Below are 26,495 nucleotides of genomic sequence, written 5' to 3'. Positions count from 1 at the left end.
ACATCAACTGAGTAGACAGGTCTAGTAGCAACATGGCTCCAGCTCTCATCGAAGAAGTCACCGAACAGACTACTGTAGGCTACAAGTCTGGAGTTGGTCAGTACAAAGAAGCTGCCTTTGGTGGCCCAAAAGTATTCCGGAAAGAGCTCGAGCTGCGCGGCACAGACAAGCACGCGCCTGCTAAATACCCACACTACCTCCCGACTTGGGACAACGAGAAGGGACAGAAGTGAGTATCGCCATGCTCTTAGTGAGACTAGAATCTGATGTGAGATTCAGATATCCACCATGGGAGCCGTTTGAGCACACTGAGCACGGAAAAGATGCCGATCCTTCTTTCCCTAACCTCTTAAAGGACGCTACAGTTGCCGACATTACCGCAAATATCGGCGCTGAAGTCCATGGCGTCCAGCTGAGCGAGCTGACCGATGCTGGAAAGGACGAACTCGCACTCTTTGTCGCCCAGAAGAAAGTTGTAGCGTTCCGCGACCAAGACTTTGCAGACATCCCAATCAAAGACGCGCTTGCTTTTGGTGGTTACTTCGGTCGGCACCACATCCATCCTACATCCGGGGCTCCTGAAGGCTATCCTGAGGTTCACCTTGTTCACCGAGGTACAGATGACACCACTGCGCGAGATTTCTTTGAAGAGCGAACGAACTCCATTACTTGGCATTCTGACGTGACGTATGAGAAACAGCCACCCGGAACGACTTTCTTGTATCTTCTTGATGGACCAGCTGCGGGAGGCGACACTTTGTTCGCGAACCAGGCGGCAGCGTACAACAGACTCTCACCAGAGTTCAGAAAGCGACTACATGGCTTGAAAGTCGTCCACTCAGGTAAGCTCTCATCAAAGACAGCTGCGAAAAGGTACTCACATCGTCTTAGCTGTCGAGCAAGCCGACAACAGCAAGAACAGAGGTGGCATTGTCCGTCGCGACCCAGTGACTTCAATTCATCCGCTTGTACGAACGCATCCCGCTACTGGCGAGAAAGCGCTCTTCGTGAATCCCCAATTTAGCCGACGCATCGTAGGCTTCAAGAAAGAGGAGTCAGACTTCCTACTCAACTTCCTGTACGATCATATCGCGAAGGGTCAAGACTTCCAAGCACGCATTAAATGGGCGCCGGGTACTGTTGTGGTATGGGATAATCGCGTTACGGCGCACAGTGCGTTGCTCGATTGGGATGACGGCGCGCGCAGGCATTTGGCGAGGATTACGCCGCAGGCCGAGGCTCCTTATGAGACGGGATTAGAAGAGCGCAAGGCTGCTGGCTTTGAGTATTAGTAGAGTTAGTGTGCGATAATGTATTGAGTCCTTGTTGACCCTCGAAGCTTTGGTATATCCTGTGGTGATCATGTGCCAGTTGCTGTGTCCTGGAGGTACACGCGTCGTCCCCAAGCACTACCAGAACACCATGGCCATATCGTCTTCAGTCAGGCCATGATAAACAGGATAGCAGGAGGCCCGCCAACGACATTGGGCCTTTACTCATGATGTCGTAGTGAATCGGGAAAATGGCGAGGTTGGGGAAGGAAAGGAGAATCGCGCGAGTTCATTGCGTCATAGTCTCCGCAGGGAGAAGCCTGCGAACACGGACACTTCAAACACAATCGTTAGGAACAACAGGAAGAGAAAACTGGACGGACCGCAATGTTCGATTTGAAACAATCCTAGGAGATGTCGATGTAAAAGATTTTTGTATTTGATAAAGATGTCAGTTCAGCCAAAGCCGATGACTCACGCACTCTGTAGCTCCCGCGCACACATAGAGCACCGTCCTTGATGTCGTTGTCAACGCCTATATGACATGCTAGAGGTCTCCTTTAGCCGCTTCAAGTTCCATATTTCTCATCAGCATCCCTTTCTTAGAAATGAATCCGACGTCCGCTCTGACCACCGTCACGTCTCCAGAAAATTCGTGCTCCTCTTTAGCCTTGCTCTCATGGTCGAGTGCCTCAGCCATAAGACTACTGTTCCCATCAAAATCCTTTTTAAGCTTACTTTCACACCTAGCACAGAGCTTCAGGCCACACCCGTCAAGTTCCATCTCGTCATCCTCAGATGCGAAAAGTGAAGCTTGCCGCGCACAGCAGGTGAACGCTGCTGGGGAGAAACACATAGAGCACCAGCGTTGGAGTTGCTGTTGGGCCTCTTCCGAGGTTTCAGCGGCCTCTAGGAGATCGGCACATGTTTCTTCGAAACTTGAGACCGTATCATCGGGGAAGATGCGCTGCATGTCGTGTTCATCGCAAGTCATGATCTGCGCCCTACCTGAAAGGACTGTTAGCAAACTCGATTTTGGTAATGTCCAAGCCTTCAAAAAGCCCTTGCCATGTCCAACTTACCAATCGCGCAAATTTGGCACATAGTCGTCACCCCCTCCTTGTCCTGCGCATGGCCTCCACCGACTTCCGTGTACCCATGTCCGCCGTACCAACGGATTACATGAACCTCCTTCTCGAAATGGCCAACGAATCCGAATATCGGTAGCTCACAGAAGTTGCAGTCAGAAGTGTTTTCGATGGTACCGAACTGGATAGGATGCGCGAAGCTGGTCATGATCTTTGTCAGCGTACCCTTGTGGCCCGCTTCATCCTCCATCTCAATCTCGGGGGTTGGTGAGCGTGACTCCATGTGCACGTCTTCGTTATACAAATCTTCTAGGTCTTCCTTGGTAAAGTAGTCATGATCTGGAATTGCGACTTCAGGTGCGTCTCCTTCTGTGGGCCCCTTGGCCTTGGCTTTCTTCTCTTTCACTACTTTCGGGATCTCGTAGAAGGTGCAGCCGGTGTTGTGCTTCTTGCAGTATCTGCATGGTGGTTTATCGATTTTCTTCTTTAGGCTGCAGCGCTTCTTCTCACGGCGACAGTTGGTGCACTGTATGTATGGTCGGTCCTCAGTATAGATCACATCGTCGATGACGATCCTCTCGGCGCGGTAGCCAACTGGCGGAAGCGCTTCGCAAATGTGCTCGTTCTCAGCGCAATGATCGCAAATCGCTTGGCCAGGCTCATCTTCAAAAGAACAATAGTCGATACTGTCATCAACACATTACTTGCAGCGCCCTTTCTCGGTAGGTGTGATGATGGGGTCGCAGTCCTTGTTTAGATCGCAGCAGTACTGACATGGATATGTACCACCTGTTACCATAGAGCACGCAACCCCATGTACGCGACAGGAAATGCAGCCTCGCGCTGCTGGATGGCCTGTCAAGTCTTCAACCTCCGAGCGAGGATCTTGAATAGGAAGCTGCATGCGGCGATCGGGGGTGTTGTGACGGAAGAATGCGCGATACTCTTGAAGTTCACGTTCAACGTCAGAATCAATATCTGACCAGTCTTCTGGCCAATTGTCCTGGTCGTCTGTGATGTTCTTCACATTGCCAAAATTCGCAATGCGAAGCTTGATGATGCACTTTAAAACCGGCTCTTTAGATACACGATTCTGGTCTCTTTTCAGACGCCGGGCGGCTTTGGCAGCTTTCGTTGCCTTTGCCATCTTGAGTCTCTGTGCTTTGTTCTTGGTTTCGTTCACGGGATCAAAATTGCCGGACTCGTCTTGGTCGACATATGTATACGCAGCTCTTCGTTCGATACCTTGACGCAATTCATAGGCTGGCTAGTAAAGTTAATATGAAACTGCTATGAGGGTCGTGAACTGATCGCACATACCTGGGTATCGGGGGGGATAACGATCTCGCCATCAGATAGCCCTGGAGACACTCTGGGAGACATGCTGTCTCTGTCAGATTCCGCGAATCCAAAGCCAAGATTGAGTGGTTGCTCAGAGGAATGGACTTCAATCCCTTGCGCTTCGAGATCTAGACCAGACAGGCGGTTGCCGATATTTTCTCTGAGAACCTCAGTTTCGGGGAGGTTGTCAACTTGGTCTACTAGGCCTTCTTCAAGCATTCCTTCGAAAAGGTCGTCGAACTGGGTTTCTTCGACCCTATCCGTTGGCTCCCCAAAAAGAGACTGACGTGGTCTCTTACTTCTAGGGCTTGCCTCATCGTCACCATCATCCGTTCTTGGAGACTTCTTGTTTGTAGGCGGAGACTTCCGGGCCTGGTGACCAGACCAGGAGCGGTCGAATGCTTGGGGGGCATCGTCGTCATCGGAGAAGCCTTGCTCGAGCATGTTGTAATTCATTTTCTGATAACTCGGGTCCTGGTCATGCTTACCGGAGGCCTGGTTAGCGTCTTTGCTGTGGCGATGGCCCTCAATGCTTTCGTGGATGTCGGTATCGAACTCATGTTGCGCAGTGCTGTGGATGTCTTTTGTTGGGTCGTCATCTCCTTGGTAATCATGAGCATTCTGATGGTTCTCGGCTCCATTCTCATCGGCATCGATGCCATGAGGAAGATTGAAGTCAAATTCAACTTCAGGCCTGGGCGGCATACTCTTGTCCTCCATACCGAGCTCGCGTCTTCTGAAGGGTGCGGTGAGGTTATCCAATGCTCCCGAAGCGAATGGGAAGGATATAGAGCAGGAAAAGGCAGAAAGCAGGAAACGGGAAGTAGTGATGGTATTGGATGGGCAGCGCAACGTCGATCCACTAAACAGACTAGTGTCGGGGTGAGAGCTTAGGAAGTCGTGGTGCGAAGGGTGTCATAGGCTGAGGTGAGAGAACCACGAGAACTCAGCGGTCTGTGTTGAAAGTGCGACTATAGCACGCAACGAGAGTCTACTGTGCGAGCAGATTGAATGTCACCTACCGTGCGTACTAAAAAGAAGTGTTCAGGAACGTTCGAAGGCCAGAGTGTCCGAGGATGTCTCCGGTGACTTCAGTCGGTCGCAGATAAATGACAAAGCCATATAGAAGACCCGACTGTCCAAGAATAATGTGCGAAAAACGAAGATGTCCTGGTGTACGTAAGAGTATGTTATCAAGGTATTTGACGGATGAGATTGGGAGCTTCGTCAACTTTGAGAACGAAAGAGCGGTCAATAGACGGCCGTGAAGATGAACATCCCATAGAAAGATTTGGAGAGGACGGTGGAGCAAGTCGAGAGCAAAGACACAGCTCTTGAGGTCGCAACTTGTAAAGGTGTGCAATGTATCGCAGATTTGCTGGACCAAAGGGTTTTCCAAAGCCCCAAGGCCGTATGAACAACCTATGATGATAGAACATCTCCTGAAGCATGGACCAGCCTCATGCTACTTCTTCGTGGCATCTGTATAGAATCGATTCATTTTCTCCTTGAAAAAATCCTGGATTCTGGTCTTCGAATTATAACTATTAGAGTTGACAACGAGGATACTCGATGCATATGGTCCGTTGACTGCGCCGGCATAACTGTGGTGGACGGGATTACCGGGGACAAAGCTAAACCCAGTCTGAGGCGATATCGCTTCCTGTGACGGTCAGTCAATTCTATACTGAACATGTTGTACATTAACAGATGTTTGCCAAGCACGTCGTTGTAGTTTTCTGGACATGTTAAGAGAGAGGTGAGCGCAGATGTGCTCGGGGAGGAAGCTTAGTCATCACAGCGCTAACACAGACCCTCACAACGAAAATGAGCCGCGCTCTTTCTTAGAGCTCTGCCTTTCCCTGCACAGCTTATCCATCTATGAAGCTCGACGGCGCTTCACAACGCCCTTTGTGGGCACCATGGCGCGATCGATGAGGCTGTTTCTGATCCGCCATGGGGAAACAGTCGACAATGTCGCGCAACTCTAGTAAGTACTTCACCAGCTCGAACCCTTATCTTTGCTAACAGTTTCAGTGCCGGTAGTAGAGATTCAGCGCTCACCAACCACGGCTACCAACAGGCCACCCGCCTGGGTCTGCACTTCAAGTCTCTTGATTTGACATTCACCCACATCTTCTCGTCGCACCTCCAGCGGGCTGTGAAAACGGCTGGAAGAATCCGAGATGCTCAGTTGGCGTCGGACAATGACGACACTGCGAAAGCAGTTCCCGATGTCAAGCAGCTACCGGTGCTGATGGAGAAGGACTTCGGTTCGATGGAAGGGAAGAAATTCCACGATCGACCGGAGAACAAGGATACGACGAGCTTCGCGGATGCCGAGTCGAAAGACAGCATGGCGCGTCGAGCTGACTCATTCCTTAATGAGCATCTCTTACCGCTCCTCGACGAAGCGTCGAAAGACGCCGACCTCGTGGTTGCGATAGTCTCGCACGGGATCTTCCTCTCTACCCTTTGGAAGCGCCTGCTGTTGCATCTACCACACAAAAGCGTTGCGCTCTCTCCGGGGCTCCAAGCAACAGCGCGACCATCGCTCGAGCATCTGGGTGGCTGGTCCAACACTGGCTATCTAGAGTTGCGCATGACGAGGATAGACCGTGGTAATTCCATTGTCACTGCGCAGGTACCTGCGGTACCTACGCTAGAACGTTGTTCATCGCTCGTAGAGATGCCAGTTACCAATGAAGGTCTGAATGAGACCGAGGCATCAGATCCCGCGACTGAACATGGTTCTGCACGCCAGCAGGTTTCCCAAGTGCCTATTCGGGCAGCTGTCGCAGCCTCGCCAGCCATCAGACCGCGCATTGCAAGAGGATGGTCCTCTACCATTCTCGCGATCAATGGTAAAGACCATCTCCGCGGCATTAAACGCACTCGCGGCGGTATCGGAAGTTCTCGTCACGATGCATCGCAGAGCAGCATCAAGATCTTCTTCAAACGTTGCAAAACTGTTTAAATTCATCGATGGTAAGTCCACAAATCTTCTTTCCTTCCATATGCAATGATGAAAAAACCTTTTAATCACAGACCTGATCGGAATTTAATGTCGACCAAAAATTGTACCAACTGCTGTCTGATTCGCATCCAACTCATTTTGTTCTTTTACTGCTTTTGTTTGAGAACTTCGCTAACAAATGAGGCCGTAGATTATGTGTGGTGTGTTTATCCAGAATCATGCATCTCATGCTCTAATTGGAAATCAATACAAATCCTTCTTTTGCACATAGTCCTTCATCTTGACCCCATTTCACTGCATGAATCCTTGTACCGTGACTCCATCACACAGCATCTCCAAGTTACACTGAATTTGACGTCTAGACCGTGCTGGCTCTTGAAGCCAAGACAAGGCGGTCCACGCTCTGTCGCTTTCCGTACTCTGCGCTGGCGGTGGAATAACCATGACTCGGCTCTCCATATGCTGCTAGTCAGTGCCACGGTGATTCGCAGATTCTACCCATGGGTAGATACAACGCGTCGCGCGGGTATCACAAAGCCTTGTCGCGTTGGCTACCAAGTTTTGACGTGGTGAAGGTCCGTGCAGCGCCCGCCTTCCTTGCCCAACTTCATTGTCGCATCACTCACCGCAATATCGCAGCATCTCGACCGCTGTCGCATGCTCGCAAAAGCGATATTCCGGAAAGTTTCATATGGCTGCCGATGGCACGGTGCATAGGTTGTGCGTGTGCACTGCGCTACACCGAACGTTGTTGTGCGGCAAGCATGCTTTTTCATAGGATTGGCCGCTGGTGGCTGGCGACCTGCCACCCCGGTTTCCGGGAAGGGTCGATATCAGCCCCCCAGTATTAATACATATGAAAGCAGGGCTGGTAGGATTATTTCTGTCGTCAACGCTTTGTGTTTTGTTCAATCGTTCAGTCTGCAGTCTTTTTGTTCCGGTCGCTGTCGGATCTTCTTGAGATCTTTGTGTCGGGCCAATTGCAGCACGTCGTTCTTTGCGCGATCACAGTTCACATTCGTTCACCATGAGAAGCTCGATAGTAATTCAGCTGAGTACGCTGTCGGTGGGTGTACTCGGCGGTGTAGTGCCAGGACCGTATTATGTCAATAGTAGTGAGTAGATGGTATGGTGGCTTGGAAGATTGCGATATACTGACCTTGATAGCTACCACTATCGGAACACCACGGCCACACGTACATGCTCCTGGACTACCAACACCACCGACTACCTTGTCGGCATCGATATCAGATCTCAGCACAGCCATCGTCGCTCCCTACCCGACCTCATCGTCAAATACATCTGTTGTCGATGCTTCGCCCTCTTCATCAACTGCATACGCAGTCTCCAGCTCCTCGCCAGAAGTATCAACAGTGACGCTGTCAGTATCAAGTTCGCTCAATGTTACCACACAAAATGCCACACTCATCTACTCGCCACTTGTAAGCTCAGCAACCGTCACCTCATCTTCGTCAATCCCCACTTCAGAGTATCCTCCCGTGGTAGTGATAGTCGTCGCCGAAACGGTGTATGCCACAGCACAACAACCAAATTCGACTTTTGCTTACAATGCGACGCTTCCGACGGCAACGACTTCGGATTGCTTAACTACTCTTCCAGCATCCGCAAATCAGAGCTCTCCCAGTGTTGTGCCTTCGTCTGCTACCGTCAGCAGCATTCTTCCTGGCCTAGCTCTGGCTGCTGAAATCGGCATAGGTGAGGAGCTGGCTAGCTCCAGCATCGATCTTGGGCTTCTGTCGTCTATCCTCCTCCCAGATAGCTCAACCATAAATCTCGGACTTCTGTCATCCATCCTCCTATCCGAGGTCACTCAGCGATCAGTTGGGACGACCTATACGACCACTACGACGACCGTTATCTTTACTCCAACCCCCCTAGTTCCTTCTCCGTCAAGCACCAACCCAAGTATATCGGGGACGACAACAACGACCGTGGTTGCGCCCACCACTGCATCCCCATCCGCGTCGATAGCTTCACCGACTTCGACGTCAACAAGCGACTCGGTTGTGCCGTCATCATCTGCAGTAGAGTCGAGGTCAACCTCGCCATCAGAATCGCCATCCACCATCCTCTCGACAGTCACAGTCACGGCTCCAACACCATCATCTCCATCTAGCACCGAATCCAACGCGGAATTTCCCACAGCACCACCATTCTCATACAACCCCTCCGCCTCCCGTGGCTCTGCACCTCCCATCTCACGCCCTACATCCGAGCCCTCCAGCGCGAACGTCGCTGGTTCGACGCTCAGCACTGCCGCCACACCTACCTCAACGAGAATCTCACAGTATGGCACCGGTGTTCCGCCTGCGCCCAGTGCGGCAGGCGCATCGGGTGTTTTGAGTGAGAGGAACAAAGAGAGGGTTTGGTGGGTGGCTTTCTTCGGTGTGGCGAGCGTATTCCTTTATTAGCGACATGGCCTTCTTTTTCTAATTTCCCTCATTACCGCTATGAGCGAGATGTTTTACGCGAGAGAGAACGATGACTTTACGATTCTTATGTTATTATTACGATTATTACTTTAATGTTTTTATGGTTAATTGGTTATCAAGGGAAGCAAGAGGAGGATATACCAGGTACGCGATCGACACGGCGTTCGAAGGAGAGTTGGAGCTTTTGGGTGTGGTTTTCGGTTAAGGGATGCATTGAGATCGTTCTGACATAGAATTCTACAAACGAGAGCGATAAAGATATCAAAGTGGGATTAGTGAGAAGGTGCTCGACCGCGGTCGACGTCGAGATGTTCGAATATTATATAATGTACAATGAATGTTGTAACTCAAGTAAAGCTTCCTTCAATTGACAAAACCTGCGACGTCATTGAGCAAACTTTCAGCGCAACCATGCAGCGAAGCTTGCGGATCTGATCCCTAGTTTCCGAAGGAACACAAACGGTACATCAGGCTATCTCAGAAAGGTTCAATGATTGAGATGATCCGGGGTTGAAGTGCGGAGAGGTTTGTTCGTTGAAGATCAGAAGCGGGGGAGAGGCCGCCTTGGCTAGCGCAAGCCACCATTTCTTCCGTCAATCAAACCTCAGACTCGACACACTTTACACGGTCGTCATTACTTCGATCGAACGCGTCAAGTCACAAAATCACGCGTTTTTGAGATGGATATGGATACAGCAAGCCTTCCGATCTGCACCAGGGGTGTTCTCAAAGACCCAACACGCGCTGCACACAGCCCAACGCCCTCGGCGTCACCTCGCTTATAAGCATTGCATCGATCGTCGCCCATTGAACCGGTACCTCAATATACAGCGAGCGCCTCGGGAGACAATTGTCCGCGGTACATCATGGGTTCTGCGGGTGCATATTCCAACGGTCCGTAGACCCTGGATTAAATCTATAAGACCTAAGATACATTGTCTAGAACCCAGTATCCGGGCGAGACTGCACCTACATCTCACACCAATATGCGGCAGTCCTTCTTCGGTTCAGCCTCCCTACTTGTTGGATGCGCTCTTCTACTTCCCAGTAGCGCACTCGATCTGGTCCGCAGACAGGCAGCAGCAAATGCAACCTACAAGGATGCATCGGCTCCCGTAGAGGACCGAGTGGCAGACCTTCTTTCTCGTATGACAATTGAGGAAAAGACTGCTCAGCTCATCCAAGGAGATATCTCGAATTGGATCAATGTCACTACCAATGTCGTCAATGAGACCGGTCTCGAATGGAACTTTCGTGTCCGCGCGGGTCAGTTCTACGTTGGCTATCCGATACCTGCGGAGTGGATCAGCAATGGCGTCAAGATTGGCCAGGACTACCTTTTACATAACACGACATTGGGTATCCCGGCCATGGTTCAGACCGAGGCTATTCACGGCTTACTCGTGGGTAACGCGACCATCTACAACAGTCCGATCGGGCAGGCTTGCTCGTGGGATCCGCAGCTGATTCACGATATGGCCGTGGCTATTGCGAAGGAATCGGCACCTCTTGGTATCAATCAATTATTCGCACCACTTGCGGACTTGGCGCGCGAGCTGCGTTTTGGCAGAGTAGAAGAGACGTACGGCGAGGACGGTTTCTTAGCCGGCGAGATGGCATACGAGTATGTTATGGGAGTGCAGAGTTTGAATGTCAGCGCTACAGTCAAGCACTTCGCCGGTTTCAGTAACCCAGAGCAAGGTCTTAATACTGGGCCAGTTCATGGGGGTGAACGGGAGCTCCGAACCACATGGCTGCCATCGTTCCACCGTGCTATAATCGACGCCGACGCCTGGAACATCATGGGTGCCTACCACTCTTACGACGGGATACCTTCGATCGCCGATGGCCATATGCAAGAGACGATCCTCCGTGAAGAGTGGGGCTACAAGTACTGGTTGACTTCAGACGCGGGAGCCACGGACCGACTCTGCTGCAACTTCAAGCTGTGTCAATGCAAGACCGAAGATACACCAATCGACAGCGAAGCGGTGACACTCATGGCCCTACCGAATGGTAACGATGTGGAGATGGGTGGAGGCTCGTACAACTATGCGAACATCCCTCGTTTGGTCGAAGAAGGCAAGCTTGACATTGAGATTGTCGACAGAGCCGTGAGCCGCCAGCTTCGAGCGAAGTTTACAATGGGTCTTTTCGAAAACCCATACCAAGGATTATCCACAAACGAGACGGAGTCCATCATCCACCCTGAGGAACATGTCCAGCTTGCGAGGACGCTCGAGGCTGACTCAATCGTCTTGCTTGAGAACAAGAACAGCACTCTGCCTCTCTCCAAGTCTGCCAACATCGCCGTCATCGGCCCCATGGCGAACATTACGAATCTGGGCGATTACGTGGTCTACCGCTCTCAGTACAACCCCACGAACGTTACTCCATTGCAAGGTATTCAGAGTGCATCTAGCGGTACAGTAACATACGCCCTAGGTTGTGAGCGCTGGTCGAACGACCAATCCGGCTTCCCCGATGCGGTTGCAGCGGCTGAAGCTGCTGACGTCGCAGTAGTCGTCGTCGGTACCTGGTCACGCGATCAACAGGAGCTCTGGCAAGGTCTGAACGCCACTACTGGTGAGCACGTAGATGTCGCATCGCTCAACCTCGTCGGCGCTATGGGCGAGCTCGTCCAAGCCATCATCGAGACTGGTAAACCAACCATTGTGGTCTACTCCTCCGGAAAGCCCGTCACAGAGCCTTGGATCTCTGACAATGCAGCCGCTCTCCTTCAGCAGTTCTATCCCGGAGAACAGGGTGGCAACGGATTGGCTGACGTCCTCTTCGGCGATGTCACGCCCTCTGGCAAGCTTTCTGTTTCCTTCCCTTACGATGTGGGTACCCTCCCAATCTACTACGATTACTTGAACTCCGGCCGACCTACCGATGCTGGTGCTATCTTGCCAAACGGTACACTCCAATTCGGTCACCAATACGTTCTCAATAACCCTCAGCCACTCTATGAGTTCGGCTATGGCCTCTCCTACGCAAACTTCACTTACTCCAACGTCACTCTCTCAAAGACCGAAGTCAGCGCAACTGATAAGATCACGGCAACCGTAAGTGTGACCAACGAATCAGATGTCGACGGCAAGGAAGTAGTTCAGGTATATGTGCAGGATGTCTTTGCTAGCGTTGTGGTGCCAAACAAAGAGCTCAAGGGCTTCAAGAAGGTTATGATTAAGGCTGGTGAGACGGTAGATGTCAGTGTGGAGTTGGATGTGAGCAAGTGGGGGCTGTGGGATAGGAAGATGCAGTATGTGGTTGAAAAGGGAGATTTTATCGTGCATGTAGGAGCAAGTTCCTTGGATCTGAGGGGAAACGGGACGGTGACTGTGGCTTGAAATTTCGCTAGTCGTCGTAGCTGGGGTCGGGAAACGACAGGTCGAATTCATGCAGCGTTGGCGCGATTGGGCGTGTCACTGTGTAACGGGGAGACACGCTAAAAAAGGTCCGTGCCGCAGCAAACGGGCAGTACTCAAGCATCTCCCCCCCTCATCTTGATTTTCTCCTACTCATTCACCGTGTTGTCTTCCGTCTCACCTTTTCTACTTTCAGTCGTCTTTTTTGATTGCTAAACCGACTTGTGCATCCTGCGCTACACTTTATCCTTACAACAGACTATGTCTTCCAGCGTCACACAAGACTCATTCGGAGTGGACGGAGATGTCTGCGACTCCAATTCTCCCTCTGACCCCGGCGATTCACATGTTGATCTGGCTACTGATCTTGTCGGCATCAGTCGTACTACGAAAGATCTCAATATCGTGAATCGATATAGACCGAAGTGGGTCTCACAGGAGTAAGTCAAGTCATTTCACTGACACGATATCTAAAGAATTACTTACTGAAACGGGGGCTCTTACAGAGTCTGGTTCATATAGAGCCACATGGTGTGTTTTTCCCCAAACGTTCACTTGCCTCGGTGTCGACCGCAATGACGACTCGACGGAAGATGACCACTCCCTCTATAGAGATCCCAGTAAAGGTCCGCCGCCATCGGTTCCAGTGGCTCGACTCTCTCCGTCAGCGCTGCTGAGATCAAAGCCCCAACCGGCGCGCAGCAAGTCGATACAGACGGATTTGTCGACACAGTCTAAGAAAGATTCTTATGGTAAGTACATCTTAGAATGGGAAAAACTTTCTCTTGAAACTAATTTCCTGCAAGTTATCGGCACCAAGATTGAGCACACGTCGCTCGACTGGGGTGGTGGTTTTCCTGGAAGCCATGACTTTTACCGCACTCGCGACCAACTAGATTAGGAGATATTCATCCTGAAGCCGAACGTCAGCGCTGGAAAATCACGCAACAAGAGAAAGTATTCCGGTGCTGAAGACCGTGTTATGGCGAGGAAATCCTGCTAGGGCTCGTCAGGTTAAGGTGACGTGCTTACACGATCAGAGTCTAAGGCTCCTTACTGTAGGGCCCTTGAACTACGCGATCAGCTCTAGTCTGCTGGCACTGCGTCGATTCTGCACTCGCCTATGCGTCTAGTGCGTCAACAAGCTTCTCTTCGATGCTCTAGCGGATGTATCGGAGGGCCCTGTTCTCGCTATGGGTGGCTTGCATGTCTCCGATACGTTGGAGCCCCCCTGTTACGGGCTTGAGTACCCACAGCTCCTGGGGCTCTACGAGTAGTTCGTGTAAATCACTGGCTATATGTCCAGCGGCTGGGAGTGTACCTTGCATGTAGGCCAAAGCCTCCCGCAGTTCGCGTGAGGTTGATAGTGTTGATGGCACCATATGGACGTCGACAACATATAGCGCTAGCATACCTAGGTAGCCCTTGTTGTTACCCCAAGTCTACAAGCTACTCGAACCGTTTCTCAGTGATATCAGAATAGTATGACCGTGATCTTGGGTCTTTGATAGAAAGCACTAGCTTGTACAGCGTCTTTTGCGCTCAATGCAGCGTCGCAAACATACTACATTCGCACTTCGAGTTCACTCGTGTAGGTTGCTACAACATTGACTTCTCAATCGCCATGTCCGCAACTATTGCACATTGTTGCATAACTTGATGTGATGTCAATCCACTCTCAAGTTCACGCATCGCGCCGCATGGCCGGATCAGGTTAGCTGACCACAGCCGGTAGCTCGCTTAGAAGCGGCGACAGTTGAGGCGGTCGCGATAGTCGGAACCGTCGGTGACGAGTGCGCGACGCTTCAGACGTCGATATCAGCAGATAGGCAGTCGATAAACCACTTGTCATGTCCAATTGGAGCCATGGCAGCCGGCGGAGAAGGTATCGGAAAGGTGAGCGAGCTTGCCCGTCGCAAAGTCTTGCTCGATAAGGAAACAACCTCCACGAATGCCCCGCGCCTAGTCTACAGCGACCACAACGAAGTGGCCGAGAACGGCCCACTATTTCCATTAGCCATTTAGCGATGCAAGTGATAGATGTAGTCAACGTGATGGTATAAATACGCAGTGGGATGGTCATAACCATTTATCGCTGCATCAAAACTCTCTCAACTTCATGCTCTGCGACGATAAACCCGTTATCCTGAACAACATGGCAGCGAGCAAACCTTCATACCTCGTCGTTGGCGCCGGCGTCTTCGGAATCTCAACTGCGTATCACCTTATCAAGAAGTACCCGGACCGACAAGTCACAGTCGTTGACCAAGATGCCTGGGACGCCGATAACCGCGTAGCAGCTTCATGGGACTGGAATAAGGTTGTGCGCGCCGACTACGACGATGTCATCTACTGCAGACTCGCTCTTGAGGCTCAAGATGTCTTCAAGGAGGACCCGTTATGGCAACCTTACTTCCACGAGACTGGTATCTTCTGGGTCTGCCGTTCAGATTACGCACAAGATGTCATCAACAACTACAAGAAGCTTGGACGTGAGGCAGACTTGCAATCAGTTACCATTGAGGAAGCGAAGAAGTTGTTTGGTGGCCTTTTCGAGGATGCGAACTACGACGGAGCAAAGAGTGTCCTGGTCAACAAGACAAGTGGTTGGGCACAGGCCGGTGATGCACTAAGAGCAGTTACCAAGTGGTCGATCGCAAAGGGCGTCAAGTACGTCACCGAGAAGGTCGAAAGCCTGGACTTTGACAACGCCGGCCGCTGCACAGGTGTCAAGACCGAGCAAGGCAGCACCATCAAGGCTTCGCACACTATTTTGTCAACCGGCGCCTACACCGCCAAGCTTCTCGAGCAGGCTGCTAAGACAAGTGGGAATTCAGACCTCCGTGCTGGATCAAGAATTGTTGCTGGTGGTATCACGACAGGTATGACGACCCTTGACGAGAAGTCGTACGAAAGGTTCAAGGACATGCCCGTTGGTGTTCAGGGCTACACCGCTGCATACGGACCCTTCATTGGCAGCTTACCGCCTACCAAGGACCGTGAGCTCAAGTGGTGGGGAGAGAAGATCTTCAAGAACACACACGAAGTACTCCCTGGCCGCTTCGTCTCTGCACCTCCATCTGGAAAGGATTACAACCAGTGGGATGTTCCTGGTCCGTTGAAGTTGGACATTTCTCACGCCAACGATGTGTTTTACGGCAAGAAGGGCGCAAACTGGAAGATGGACAAACACCGTATCTGCTGGTAAGTTCCATATTTATGCACTGCTACTTGATCAATACTAATGAACCCCAGGGATGCATTCACCACTTCATCTGACTTCATCATCTCGCCTCACGCCGCCGCCAAGGGTCTCTTCGTCGCAACATGCGGCTCATTCCACGGCTACAAGTTCTTCCCCGTCCTCGGCAAGTACGTCGTACAGATGCTAGAAGACGAGCTAGAACCAGAGCTCAAGGAGAAGTGGGCATGGGATCGCGAGAGGCCGGCGCCTAGCCTCAACCCTGACTGGCCGCGCTTCGAGATGGTGGATCTGCTGGACCAGTGGCCAAAGGCCAAGTTGTAAGATGTGATATGAAGTTCTATGACGAGACTAATGAGTGCTTGTTGCATATTTGCAAGGCGTCTGGGTGGGAGTTTCTTGTCCTTTAGATAGTGAATACTATGAACGATGACTGTTCCTTGTTAAGTTGCTTCGCCTCCATTATCCTCAGATTCGCCTCTGGTTTCTTCTCAATATGTTCCACTCACTCTCACATGTGCTCTAAGTAATATTCGACATCCTTTATACAAGCTATGTAGCACCGTCTTTGCTGCTCGTCAAGTGTCCTGTACATCTCTGTATTGCAAGCGGAATTTGAGGTTATCCCTAGAAATTCATGCTTCAGATCTCTCAATGCGCCTATCACGTTTATAGTAAGCCCGTTCGTCGCTTCGGTGGCTGTAGGGAAGTTGAAGGGTTGGATCTTAGGGGGCATATCTGCACACGAAGGATGTGGGAGCAAGGGAAAGATGTCGGTAGAATGGTAGAGACAGAAACGAGGATACAAGCAAGAAAAGGCTTGCACATCCTAATATATGATTGCTTATTTGTTATACGACTTCTTCCCAGATTGTTGTATTGCATGAGCCTAAGCGCAAGCAAGTTCGTATGTTTTTGGACAGCGAGCTGTTAGCAAGCGCATATGGCAATTTATCTCGACCTGACATAAAACCCTCTACCCGTCTTACATCTTACTCCTACTATTCTGTCCGAAAGCTCGCTGCGCACACCCTTCAAATGACGACCACATTCGATGACAACAAATTAATAAAAGTCTTCTACCATACTGTCACAAATTTCAGAGATATTTACCTGGCTGATGATGACAAACGCTATTACATCACAGAATCCAAACAGGAGAGATATCGAAAGCTAAGTCCGTACGACAGACAGTACTACCGATTGAATGCGGCGAGAATGATGTCGGTGTTGGAACAAGTGTTACACTGGACGAGTGATATCGATAAGAACTTGGGCACCGGGTACATCAACGGAGAGACACTGGCTGATATAGACCTGTGAATGCTAGACGTCACATAGCAATCCGAGAAGTGAGGCGAAGCAAGCGATTTAGAACTTTAAGGCATATACATGTTCATTTGATTCATATTTACATCGAAGAATGGCACCTGCGATAGGTGCCGGCCAGCTTTTGGTTTCCACTGTTCGTGCCAAAGATGCACTTAAGCAGTGACCTTGCTCTTGATGAAGGTGAGAGCCTGGTTGCCGTAGATGTTAACGTACTGCTGGTGGTGGTTGGCGTCGTTTCCATTGCAGCAGTATGGGTCCTGAGAGTCGCAGTAGCTCTGGATGATGCTGCTGCTGGCAGGTGCGCAGGTGAATCCAGCAGGGCGGGCGGCGAACTAAAGTACTTGTTAATAAGGATACCAAGAGTTGGAGAAATAGTGGACTTACGCCTTGGGCCTTGCAGGTACCGACGTTGTAGGGAAGACCGTTGCGGTTGTGTGGGTCACCCATGAAGATCGCCGCCTTGACGGCCTTGAGGGCGTTGCCGGTCAAAGTGGAACCAGCACCGCCGCAGATGGCGTTGTCCATAATTTGACCTCCCTACAGACTGTTAGCATTCGGCGTTCTTGGGGTTCATGACACCATCCGTACCTGAGAGTATCCGATAAGGACAATCTGAGTGCTAGGGCACTTCTGGTTGTAGGCAGTAACGGCCTTGACAACCGCTGCGGTTCCTTGAGAAGCGGAGTTGTCATAGGATACACCTCCGCAGGACGAGCCTCCACCGCAAGCTGGGTACACGATGGCTTCGGAGCCCGCACCAGGGTAGGCGGACTTGACCGAGTTTACAAGCCCGGCAGCGGTACCGTAGCCATTGCTTTGGGGTTGGGTAGTCTCACGAGCTCCGAAGATGTAGACCTTGGGGCAGCTCTGACGCTCAGCGATCTCGACAGGGCCGGCGGCGGCGAGACCAACAAAGAGAGCTGCTGCTGCGGAAAACTTCATGTTGACGTTGGAGGAAGTGGATACTGTGCTTCGGATTAAGTTGAGATGTCAAGGAGTTGTGATGATCAAGTCTGGGCAGCGGGCGATGTGTTTATAAAGAAAGTTTCATGTATCCACTGCAGCTGTCCTTTAGGCAAAATTAATCGCCTCGTCTATACATCATGCCCTATCAGTGGGGTACAAAGTAATGTTTTGCTTTGTCTTGGTGCACAGATGGTCCTTTCATCCGTCGTCGCAATTTATCTGAACAGTCCTGTGATGAAGATCGGACAGGGATTATTGCCGTAGCCCACGTCTGTTTCATGCAGAACCAAGCCTCGGCTGTCTGGGGTACATATAGATCCTAGTGTCTTCGGGAGAAAAGCGACCAAGCGAGCAAATAGAGGGCTGCAACGTATAGGACCCTCGGTACGTCGCGCGATGGGTAGATGGATGGCGTCGCGGCCGCGTGGTCAGATGATGTACCGGCGTGGAGCCGAACCGTCCTGGCTAAATGGGAATTCTCGAAAAGCTTGGGTTTGAAGTTTAACAATCCGGGGTAAAATGCTTGTTTTTGTGAGCCTCAGCGCTAAAATACTGTACCTGATGACGGATCAAGCATAGCTTCCGGATGTGCGTGAAGAACGCGTATATCGAGTATAGGGTCAAGAGAACTGATAGTGCTTGGAGGCTAAGTAGCCCTCATCGCCCCTTCAGCGCCCTCTCAGTCTCGGTGCTCATACGTTGACTCGGCGGTGTCGGAAGCAGACAGTGTCGTTCTAGTGCGACTCAAGGGCGGTCTGGTCGTACGAAGCGATAGAGAGCTCTCCTAATAATGAAACAATTATAGGGCGGGTCTGTCCGACCGCCATGTTTCAAACACCGGCCGGTCCACCACCAATTAATGCAGGAGCAGCTCGAAGAGAAGCGAACGCGTCCAACAGAAGCATGAGAGAATTTTCAATAGCAGGAACCTGTGATGTGATTAGATATAAGCTTCCTGAGGCGGAGAGATAGGTATTTCGAGGTGACGTCATTGCTGCTTGTCACGACTGGCTCCGGTATCGCGCCACCTCTAATCTTGCACTTGACATTCAACAAACCCCCAATCAAAACCGCCCGAGCCTTGTCGCCTTAAAGAGAACGCTGGTGATCAAGTTACCATCCCGCAAATATGGAGGATGATATGGATGAAAGCATACTCATCTAGGCAGGTACTTGCAGCTTGCTTCTGCGAACAAACAGCAGGCGCAGCTAGAACTCGTCACGGAACCTCATAGATAGAGTGACGCTTGGGAACATTCAAGAGCGCTGTTTGTAACAGGCAGACATGTAATTCTTCTGCGATGGAGGCTGTAAGATGAGCGCAGGATAGGCGAGGTAGTGGCGCAGTCAAGCGAGCAAGGCTCAGCCTTCTTGCTTATGAGACATGATTCCTTCGATCCTCTCGTCCTCTTCCACCTTACACCACGGAAGATCAGACTCTGCAGTATGTCCTTGCGAAAAAGCGTAAGCGACAATCACTTGAATCGGACGGCCGGCAGACATGGTACATCGGGCGAAGAAAGCGGCATTACGAGCCTAACGATACACGCAACGGACACGCGGCTTGATATGATTAAGAGTTGGATCAAAGCATGCGACGAGCACCACGGCTCACCGTGTTGTATACCAAAAGCTGACGCAAGTATATGGCCTATGTGGGTCATCGACGTCGTGGATGGATGCATAGTCGAAGGCGGTATTGCCGACCGTTATCTCACACTAAGCTACGTTTGGGGTGGGGTACAAACGTTACAAGCAACCACTGCAAATATCGAGCAACTCAGGCAGCCTGGAAGTCTCACCAGAGACAAAGTGGTTCTGCCCAAGACAATACGACAGGCTATAGACGTCACCCAGCTACTTGGAGAGCGACACATCTGGATAGATCAATTATCGATCCTACAAGATGATGAAGAACATAAACATGGTCAGATTAAACACATGGCGGAAATATACGCAAATTCTTATCTCACGCTTGTTGCTGTTACGGGCAAACTAGCGGACTCCGGTCTGGTTGACGACATCGATCAAATGCTGAACGAAACTCCCCTCAACAAGTGGCATGATAAGCATCATACAACTGCATTCATGGACATTCATAGTACATGGAGCCGTCGAGGGTGGTAAGTGGCACACAGTATAAGCTATGATTCGAGGTGCATAAACTAATGGTTTACCTGTTGTGTCTTAGGACTTTCCAAGAAAGAGTATTTGCGCGGCGTACTTTATCCTTCCTTGACCTCGTTCCAGATGTTGCTAGGCCCGGCGATCCATGTCCCAAGTCTCTATATTGGGTATGCCAACAAACATGGTGGTATGATTACCATCCTGATCCCACTGTAACAACAGAATCATGCAGATCGCTTTACCAGGGTGTGACCGATGTGTGGCTTAGCCAAGGTCACCGTTGGCCCAACTTCTATCGTTACCTAAAGCTTTGCGAGTCATACTCAGAAAGAGTCTTCACCTCTGATTCCGACGTTGTTATAGCATTTGCAGGTGCTGCCACTTTACTTGCAAAGTCGTTCCCTGGTGGCATACTGTACGGACTTCCTGTAATATTCTTTGATATTGCACTTCTATGGAATTATTCCGGGTCCGCATGCGCGAAAAGACCGTGGGATGCGACCAGCGATGAGAGCAACCGACCGCCGAGTTGGTCATGGATGAGCTGGCGCGGACGCTTGGACACGATTAACCAGGCTCATGTTTTTGAAGGAATGGCATGCGCGGATGACCCTGAAGAGATTGTATACAACATACCATCAACAGTTGTCATTACTCCACTTGTTCAATGGTACTTCACTGGCGTAGGAGGCGCACAGATTGCGATTGCGAACGAATACCACAAGTACAAGCATTTCGCACAAGATGGCGAAAGTGCCCCGCCTCCCGGATGGATCCGAGCTGAATCTTCATCTAGCAGCTCTGATTCGGAGAGAGAGAATGTTTACATTACACCAGCTGCCCCTAGGTTCGAATTTCGTTTCCCAATCCCACTCGTGGATTCGTCGTGCTCAGAGATAACGATACCGATGCCTATTTCGAATCGAATCACATGTCAGGCTGAGCACGCCTACTTCTACTTACGTCAGATCAAGCCCATAGGTCATCTTGAGCCCATACTTTTGCACATCCTTGACACCATGAGGGAATCTTCAGGTGTCATCCGCCTGCCTGGGGACTGGCATGAATCACATCTTGAGACCGAGATGGGAGTCGAACTGATCGCAATTTCGACCGAGAGTAGAGCGAAATATGAACTCTATCACGATGACTATTTTCCTCGGGAACATCGTAAGCCTAACGGCATATGGGACCTCTACAACGTCCTTTGGATTGAATGGACAGACGGTGTCGCCTACAGAAAAGCCGTTGGTCAGGTCACGAAAGCAGCATGGGAAGCAGCTGACCGGGAGCTCATCGATGTCGTACTTGGTTAAGAAGGGGTAGTGTTGATATCGCAGTTACATTTGCTATATTCTTATTTCAACTCACGCCAGAGCACACCCTCGCTTTCAATACTATGTTGCTCATCTCAGAGTGCTCTCCCCACTCATCCCCGTACTTTATGAGGCCTGGAAAAGCGCAGAACAGAAATTTGCGATCAATTTCCATGTCAGTATCATCTTCCATAGCGGGATCAACGTCGTTCACAGTTTCCATGGTACGGTCATCGAACTGCATATTGTCGTCTTGTCGGCGAAAGAAGAGTAGCTTGTAACGCGCTTTTTGTAGGGCGAGTGTTCGTTGCAAGCCCATTGCGTCTTTCAACATACCGGCCAACGTTGACTGTGCGTTGGGCGCAAGACTCACAGAAGTCAGCGTGAAGAGTATATGGCTAGCCTCTCCGGCGAGTCGATGTATTGACGCTTCGCTCTCTTTCTGGATATCCCCATTTGCTTCGCTGCGCTCGAGGACTTGTACCGTAGCGCGCACCCACTCTCGATGTGCGGTACCAAGGTGTTGTGTGCGCTCAGCAAACTGTCGCAGCGCACCCAGTGGACCTGTGCTAGGCAACCCAAATACGATCGAATTGTCAAAGACTTGCATAAGTGATGTCGAGACAACGGCTTGGTACAAGGCAAGTTTATCCGTGCTCTGTATGCTAGCCCTGTATTGCGGATTCAATGCGCGAAGCACATCTTCAGTCTCTTTTGGAAGGTTATCGAGGTTCAATCTTGACCGCCTAAAGTTCGAGACAGTCCATTCTCGCACGCGATTTGCAAGTTGGGAGAACGATTCTGCGAGCTCGCTGTCTGTGATTTGCGAATCCGTACGCGTGAGCGAGGATATGCTTGACTTCAGTGCCAGAAGCTGCTGGAGCCTCTCTTGCGACTCTTTTTCGGCGGCATGGAGGCGTAGTCGCAAGTCGTCTGCCTCCCCTCTTGACTGCGGTCGGTCAAGGCTGCGTGGATACAATCCGTCATGCGATGCGAGTTGTTCTTCGAGCTGTTCTTCGAGTTGCGCGACTCGGTAGCGCAAATCTGAGTTCTGGCGCAAAGCATCTTCCCTCCCATTCCCTAAGTGTCCCGGCACTCCAGTGTCTCTTTGGAGGCCACTCGACCCGCCAACCGGGGCTCCACCCGTATTCGAGCTCTTCTCAGCAAGTTGCTGCCTGAGTTCCTCGATTGTGTCCTGATCCGCTTGTCTAGAATGTCTCAGTCTCGACAAGTCTTCTCTGGCCATCTCCTGCTCTTCTCTCGCGATCGCCAGAGCTCTTTCGAGGTCCGCGACTCTATGTGATATCCGCGTAGCATCATCGCCTGGTGGCAGCATCTCTGGTCTGTTGATGAACTCATTGCTGGGCCCTGAAGGTGCGGTATCGCTCGGGAGATCTACCACACCTCCACTTTTGCGCTTCAGCATATCATTGAAGGGGTATTTGCGTCGGTGTACTTCGTCTTTTCTCGCATTTGGAGCAGCGATGGCGGCTTTCGGTGGAGTGACGACGGTATTCGCGGAGGTCTTGGTCGATTTCGATATTAGTCTCGTGCCGCGCTTCAAGCGGTGAGCAGATTCTGCAGACGTTAATACATACTAAAGTCGTTGGCTTGAAGTGCTGAAACTGACCAGAACTCTTTCGTTCGGTCATAGTTGAGCCCGGGGCGCGTTCCGATTTAGGGTCGCATCGGAACGAACTTCAGAGACGTGCTTCACCAGGACAAACCTTCAACACCCCGTTCGAGGAATATCACCGTCGCATGGCTCCATGTGGGACGGCAAGATTATGCCTGGCAGGACAGAATCCTGCAGCCTTGGGCGAGCTGATGATCACCAACTAGGGCCTGCAGCTGAGCATCTTCTCCAGCAATGGGTAGCGCGCCACTCCAGGCTTCGACATGACACTGACTGCGCATTTCGCCGGTGCCTGAATCATTCAATGTTTTTCAGGCATACACATTCATGACCTCGACGTCTTTCCCGCGCCAACCTACACGTCCATGATACCCCGGTGCATTTTGGTAGGATTCAGCCCCGCGGTCTGACCCACGCGACATCTACGCGATCTACCAGAGCCATCAACACAAGCACCGCGTTCAACGCCACGAAGAACGACAATGAGCCATACGTTTCCGAACCGAGGGAGTAGTATCCCGTACACATTCAACCCCGGAAGCAATGCGACTGTCGACATAACCAGCGTGCCCGAAATAGGTGGCCCTACGAAGGACAGGTTGGTCGTCGGCGTTGACTTTGGAACCACCTACAGCGGTTGGTAGCGACTATTGCACAATATGCGACCGACACGATTGGACGCTGAAGCTCAATAGGTGTGGCTGCTGTATATAGTGCAACCCCTGACGACATCGACATCATCAAGACATGGCCCGGAGGGAACGGTAAGTTCTGTTTGAGATATACCGATGTCATGCCTCTCCAGACTAACATACACGCGCAGGCATCACTTCCGACAAAGTACCCACAGAAATTGGTTACAGCGAATCACCCCCCGCCAACGGCTCGACCTCCTCGCTCGATGCGTCCGCGAAACCCGCGCAAAACATAAAATGGGGCTTTCAATTCAAGCCAGAGGAGACGCGTCTCCGGTGTATAAAGCTATTTCTCGATAGGAACCAGAAACTGCCGCATTTTGTATCACCGCTCGAAACTGCTGCGCAATTACGCAAGTTTGAGAAGACGGTTATGGAAGCAGTTTCCGACTACCTATCGCAGATATACAAGCATACGATGGAAACATTGACACGGAGATACGGGGAGACGTTTATCAGTTTGACCAAGGTTGAATTCGTCTTGACAGTACCTGCTGTTTGGTCGGACTCAGCCAAAGATGCGACGCTCAAGGCTGCGGAGAAAGCTGGCATGGGCAACAGGCATGAGCTGAAGCTCATATCGGAGCCCGAGGCCGCAGCGGTTTATACCCTCAAGGCGATACAACCAAACCATCTCAAGATCGGAGACAATTTCATTGTTTGTGATGCTGGAGGTGGCACTGTCGACTTGATAGCCTACAAGATTACCCAACTCCATCCTCTGCGTGTCGAAGAATCGGCAGTCGGTACTGGCGGCCTCTGCGGCTCGACATTTATCAACTACCGATTCGAAGACCACATCAAGCAGCGCATTGGCACCGAACGTTACAATTGGATGCGCGAAAAGAAGGTCAAGACTTGGAATATGGGCTTGAAGTACTTTGAGGAATTTGTGAAGCGCAACTTCAACGAGGAGGAACACAATGAGGTCAACATACCTTTTCCGGGGCTGCCGGACGATGAGGAAGCAGGATTAGACTCTGGGTTCCTTGTCATGAGCGCAGAGCAGGTCAAAGAATTATTCGATCCAGTAGTCCAAGAGGTCATTGATCTAGTAGAAGGTCAGGTTCACAGTATAAGAGCGAAAGGAGGTTTGGTGTGTGGCATTGTCTTGGTTGGAGGCTTCGGACAGAGCAATTACCTCTACGGTCGAATGAAGTCTCACTTCAACAGCGCGCCCCCGCCTCCGTACACAGAAAGACCCACGCACGCTGTCGCATTGAACGCCTCGCAGGCCGTCGAGATATACCACCCCATACACGCATGGACGGCGGTAGTACGAGGCGCAGTACTGCGCGGGTTGGAAGGCAATATGGTCATTAGCAGAAGAAGTCGATGGCATTACGGAACCAGCTACGCGACAGTATTCGACGAGGCAAAGCACCCCATTTCCGATCGATATTGGAGTCCGCTTTGGGAGCGATGGATGGTGTCCGATCGCATGCAGTGGCACATCGCAAAGGTACGTAAATCCCGCACCTACCATGCCCATGACTGTCGCACTGCGTACTAACACTCCTGTCAGGGCGCACAAGTGTCGGAAAACCGACCCATATCCTTCCACTACACGCGCAACTTTCGCCCTGGCCAATCTCTCATCGTAGAAGACGACCTCATAGCCTGCGACTCTGACACGGCTCCTGACTCCTTCAAGAAGGGTCTCATCAACGTTTGTACACTTACTACCGACCTGAACACGGTGCCAAAGAGCTTGTTCACGCGGTTGACGACGACAAAGGGGGTGGAGTTTGATAATCTAGATTTCACACTGGATATGCGGTGTGAGAGTGCGGGATTGGTGTTTGAATTGAAGGTTGATGGAGTGAGATATGGAGGGGTCAGTGCGAAATTCCATTAAGGGGGGAATACGATAAAAGAAAGAGATAGGGTGAGGGTATGTATGCAGAATAGACGTCAATAGCAATAGAAATGAACATGAGCTATCCGATCGTGCAAGACACTTGTTGCTTCCGGGACAGGATCGTGAAGAGCATCGCTCGTTCAGCAAATTGCCGGTGCTTCTGTATAGATGATGCAAGCATCTGTAATTAGTCCAGCGGTCGTCGTGGTCCCGTTGCTTACAGGCAGTGTGAAGGATACCAATATGCGCTATCCGCAGGGAGGATCGAGAAGCTCGCATGATTTGACATAAAGCCTGTTGGTAGCGAAAAGAGTGGTGGTGGGTTGCCTTCACCGGCTATACGAATTACCTTGACGTGGCGCCAGCCACAGAAGAGCTGCTGAAGCTACGAGAGCAGATCGATGATCATTGCATTGTCGGCATCATCGGTGATGTCGGCATAGTTGCTATTGCAATTGAAAGCAAGGGCTTTGGGTTGCGTATGCCAGAAAATTTCAAGGTGTGCAGAGGTCATGTTTAGGTTTGAGTTAGGGTTGCGTGCACTACTCTATCTGAAGGCAGTAGTGGAGTTGGGCAGCGTATGTAGTGTTGCAATCCATCTGGGTTCCCACGTATGGGTGTAACGGATGTAAGGCCCGTTATGGATACAAGACCGATGCTATTCTCAGAGAATAAGTTCAACGCACGAGCAGGGTGTCAACTTTAGCCCAACATGCTTCGGATGATGGAATACCCATGTGGTGCTCGTGGGGCAAGCGCGATATACATCCAGGGGGTGGGGAAGGCCGGAAACCTAGTTTTGTACGAAAAGATTGTAGTCGTAAGAGACTGTTTAGTCACAGATTAGAAAAGTGCAAGT

The 26,495-nt window shown here is 51.0% G+C and overlaps 10 protein-coding genes across 10 annotated transcripts; 7 read left to right on the top strand and 3 right to left on the bottom strand.

Moving 5' to 3' along the window:
- Positions 1 to 32: 32 nt before the first annotated feature.
- On the top strand, positions 33 to 1,292 carry J4E82_005863 (uncharacterized protein; the record flags this gene model as incomplete). The annotated part of the gene is made up of 3 exons (XM_051732123.1): positions 33 to 229; positions 280 to 842; positions 892 to 1,292. The coding sequence occupies 3 exons, from the start codon at positions 33 to 35 to the stop codon at positions 1,290 to 1,292; spliced, it is 1,161 nt and encodes a 386-aa protein (XP_051588143.1).
- Positions 1,293 to 1,818: 526 nt separating this feature from the next.
- On the bottom strand, positions 1,819 to 4,420 carry J4E82_005862 (uncharacterized protein; the record flags this gene model as incomplete). The annotated part of the gene is given in 4 exon segments (XM_051732122.1): positions 1,819 to 2,279; positions 2,354 to 3,045; positions 3,064 to 3,626; positions 3,680 to 4,420. The coding sequence occupies 4 exon segments, from the start codon at positions 4,418 to 4,420 to the stop codon at positions 1,819 to 1,821; spliced, it is 2,457 nt and encodes an 818-aa protein (XP_051588142.1).
- Positions 4,421 to 5,634: 1,214 nt separating this feature from the next.
- On the top strand, positions 5,635 to 6,677 carry J4E82_005861 (uncharacterized protein; the record flags this gene model as incomplete). The annotated part of the gene is made up of 2 exons (XM_051732121.1): positions 5,635 to 5,690; positions 5,738 to 6,677. 2 exons carry the CDS (start codon positions 5,635 to 5,637, stop codon positions 6,675 to 6,677), a joined length of 996 nt encoding a protein of 331 aa, XP_051588141.1.
- Positions 6,678 to 10,116: 3,439 nt separating this feature from the next.
- J4E82_005860 (uncharacterized protein) lies at positions 10,117 to 12,483 on the top strand (the record flags this gene model as incomplete). Its single annotated transcript, XM_051732120.1, has 1 exon — positions 10,117 to 12,483. The coding sequence occupies one exon, from the start codon at positions 10,117 to 10,119 to the stop codon at positions 12,481 to 12,483; it is 2,367 nt and encodes a 788-aa protein (XP_051588140.1).
- Positions 12,484 to 12,762: 279 nt separating this feature from the next.
- Positions 12,763 to 13,402, top strand: J4E82_005859 (uncharacterized protein; the record flags this gene model as incomplete). Its single annotated transcript, XM_051732119.1, has 2 exons — positions 12,763 to 12,941; positions 13,114 to 13,402. 2 exons carry the CDS (start codon positions 12,763 to 12,765, stop codon positions 13,400 to 13,402), a joined length of 468 nt encoding a protein of 155 aa, XP_051588139.1.
- A 1,254-nt stretch (positions 13,403 to 14,656) lies between these two features.
- J4E82_005858 (uncharacterized protein) lies at positions 14,657 to 16,027 on the top strand (the record flags this gene model as incomplete). Its single annotated transcript, XM_051732118.1, has 2 exons — positions 14,657 to 15,705; positions 15,757 to 16,027. 2 exons carry the CDS (start codon positions 14,657 to 14,659, stop codon positions 16,025 to 16,027), a joined length of 1,320 nt encoding a protein of 439 aa, XP_051588138.1.
- A 1,160-nt stretch (positions 16,028 to 17,187) lies between these two features.
- Positions 17,188 to 17,977, bottom strand: J4E82_005857 (uncharacterized protein; the record flags this gene model as incomplete). The annotated part of the gene is made up of 3 exons (XM_051732117.1): positions 17,188 to 17,367; positions 17,420 to 17,572; positions 17,624 to 17,977. The coding sequence occupies 3 exons, from the start codon at positions 17,975 to 17,977 to the stop codon at positions 17,188 to 17,190; spliced, it is 687 nt and encodes a 228-aa protein (XP_051588137.1).
- Positions 17,978 to 20,309: 2,332 nt separating this feature from the next.
- On the top strand, positions 20,310 to 21,444 carry J4E82_005856 (uncharacterized protein; the record flags this gene model as incomplete). Its single annotated transcript, XM_051732116.1, has 2 exons — positions 20,310 to 20,315; positions 20,374 to 21,444. The coding sequence occupies 2 exons, from the start codon at positions 20,310 to 20,312 to the stop codon at positions 21,442 to 21,444; spliced, it is 1,077 nt and encodes a 358-aa protein (XP_051588136.1).
- A 46-nt stretch (positions 21,445 to 21,490) lies between these two features.
- On the bottom strand, positions 21,491 to 23,096 carry J4E82_005855 (uncharacterized protein; the record flags this gene model as incomplete). The annotated part of the gene is made up of 2 exons (XM_051732115.1): positions 21,491 to 23,022; positions 23,075 to 23,096. 2 exons carry the CDS (start codon positions 23,094 to 23,096, stop codon positions 21,491 to 21,493), a joined length of 1,554 nt encoding a protein of 517 aa, XP_051588135.1.
- Positions 23,097 to 23,562: 466 nt separating this feature from the next.
- On the top strand, positions 23,563 to 25,633 carry J4E82_005854 (uncharacterized protein; the record flags this gene model as incomplete). Its single annotated transcript, XM_051732114.1, has 4 exons — positions 23,563 to 23,716; positions 23,776 to 23,844; positions 23,904 to 25,237; positions 25,301 to 25,633. The coding sequence occupies 4 exons, from the start codon at positions 23,563 to 23,565 to the stop codon at positions 25,631 to 25,633; spliced, it is 1,890 nt and encodes a 629-aa protein (XP_051588134.1).
- Positions 25,634 to 26,495: the final 862 nt, after the last annotated feature.

Source organism: Alternaria postmessia (assembly GCF_024291825.1).
Source record: "Alternaria postmessia strain BMP 2775 chromosome Unknown scaffold_32, whole genome shotgun sequence".
NCBI lineage: Eukaryota > Fungi > Ascomycota > Dothideomycetes > Pleosporales > Pleosporaceae > Alternaria > Alternaria postmessia.
This window is presented reverse-complemented; position numbering and strand designations above follow the sequence as displayed.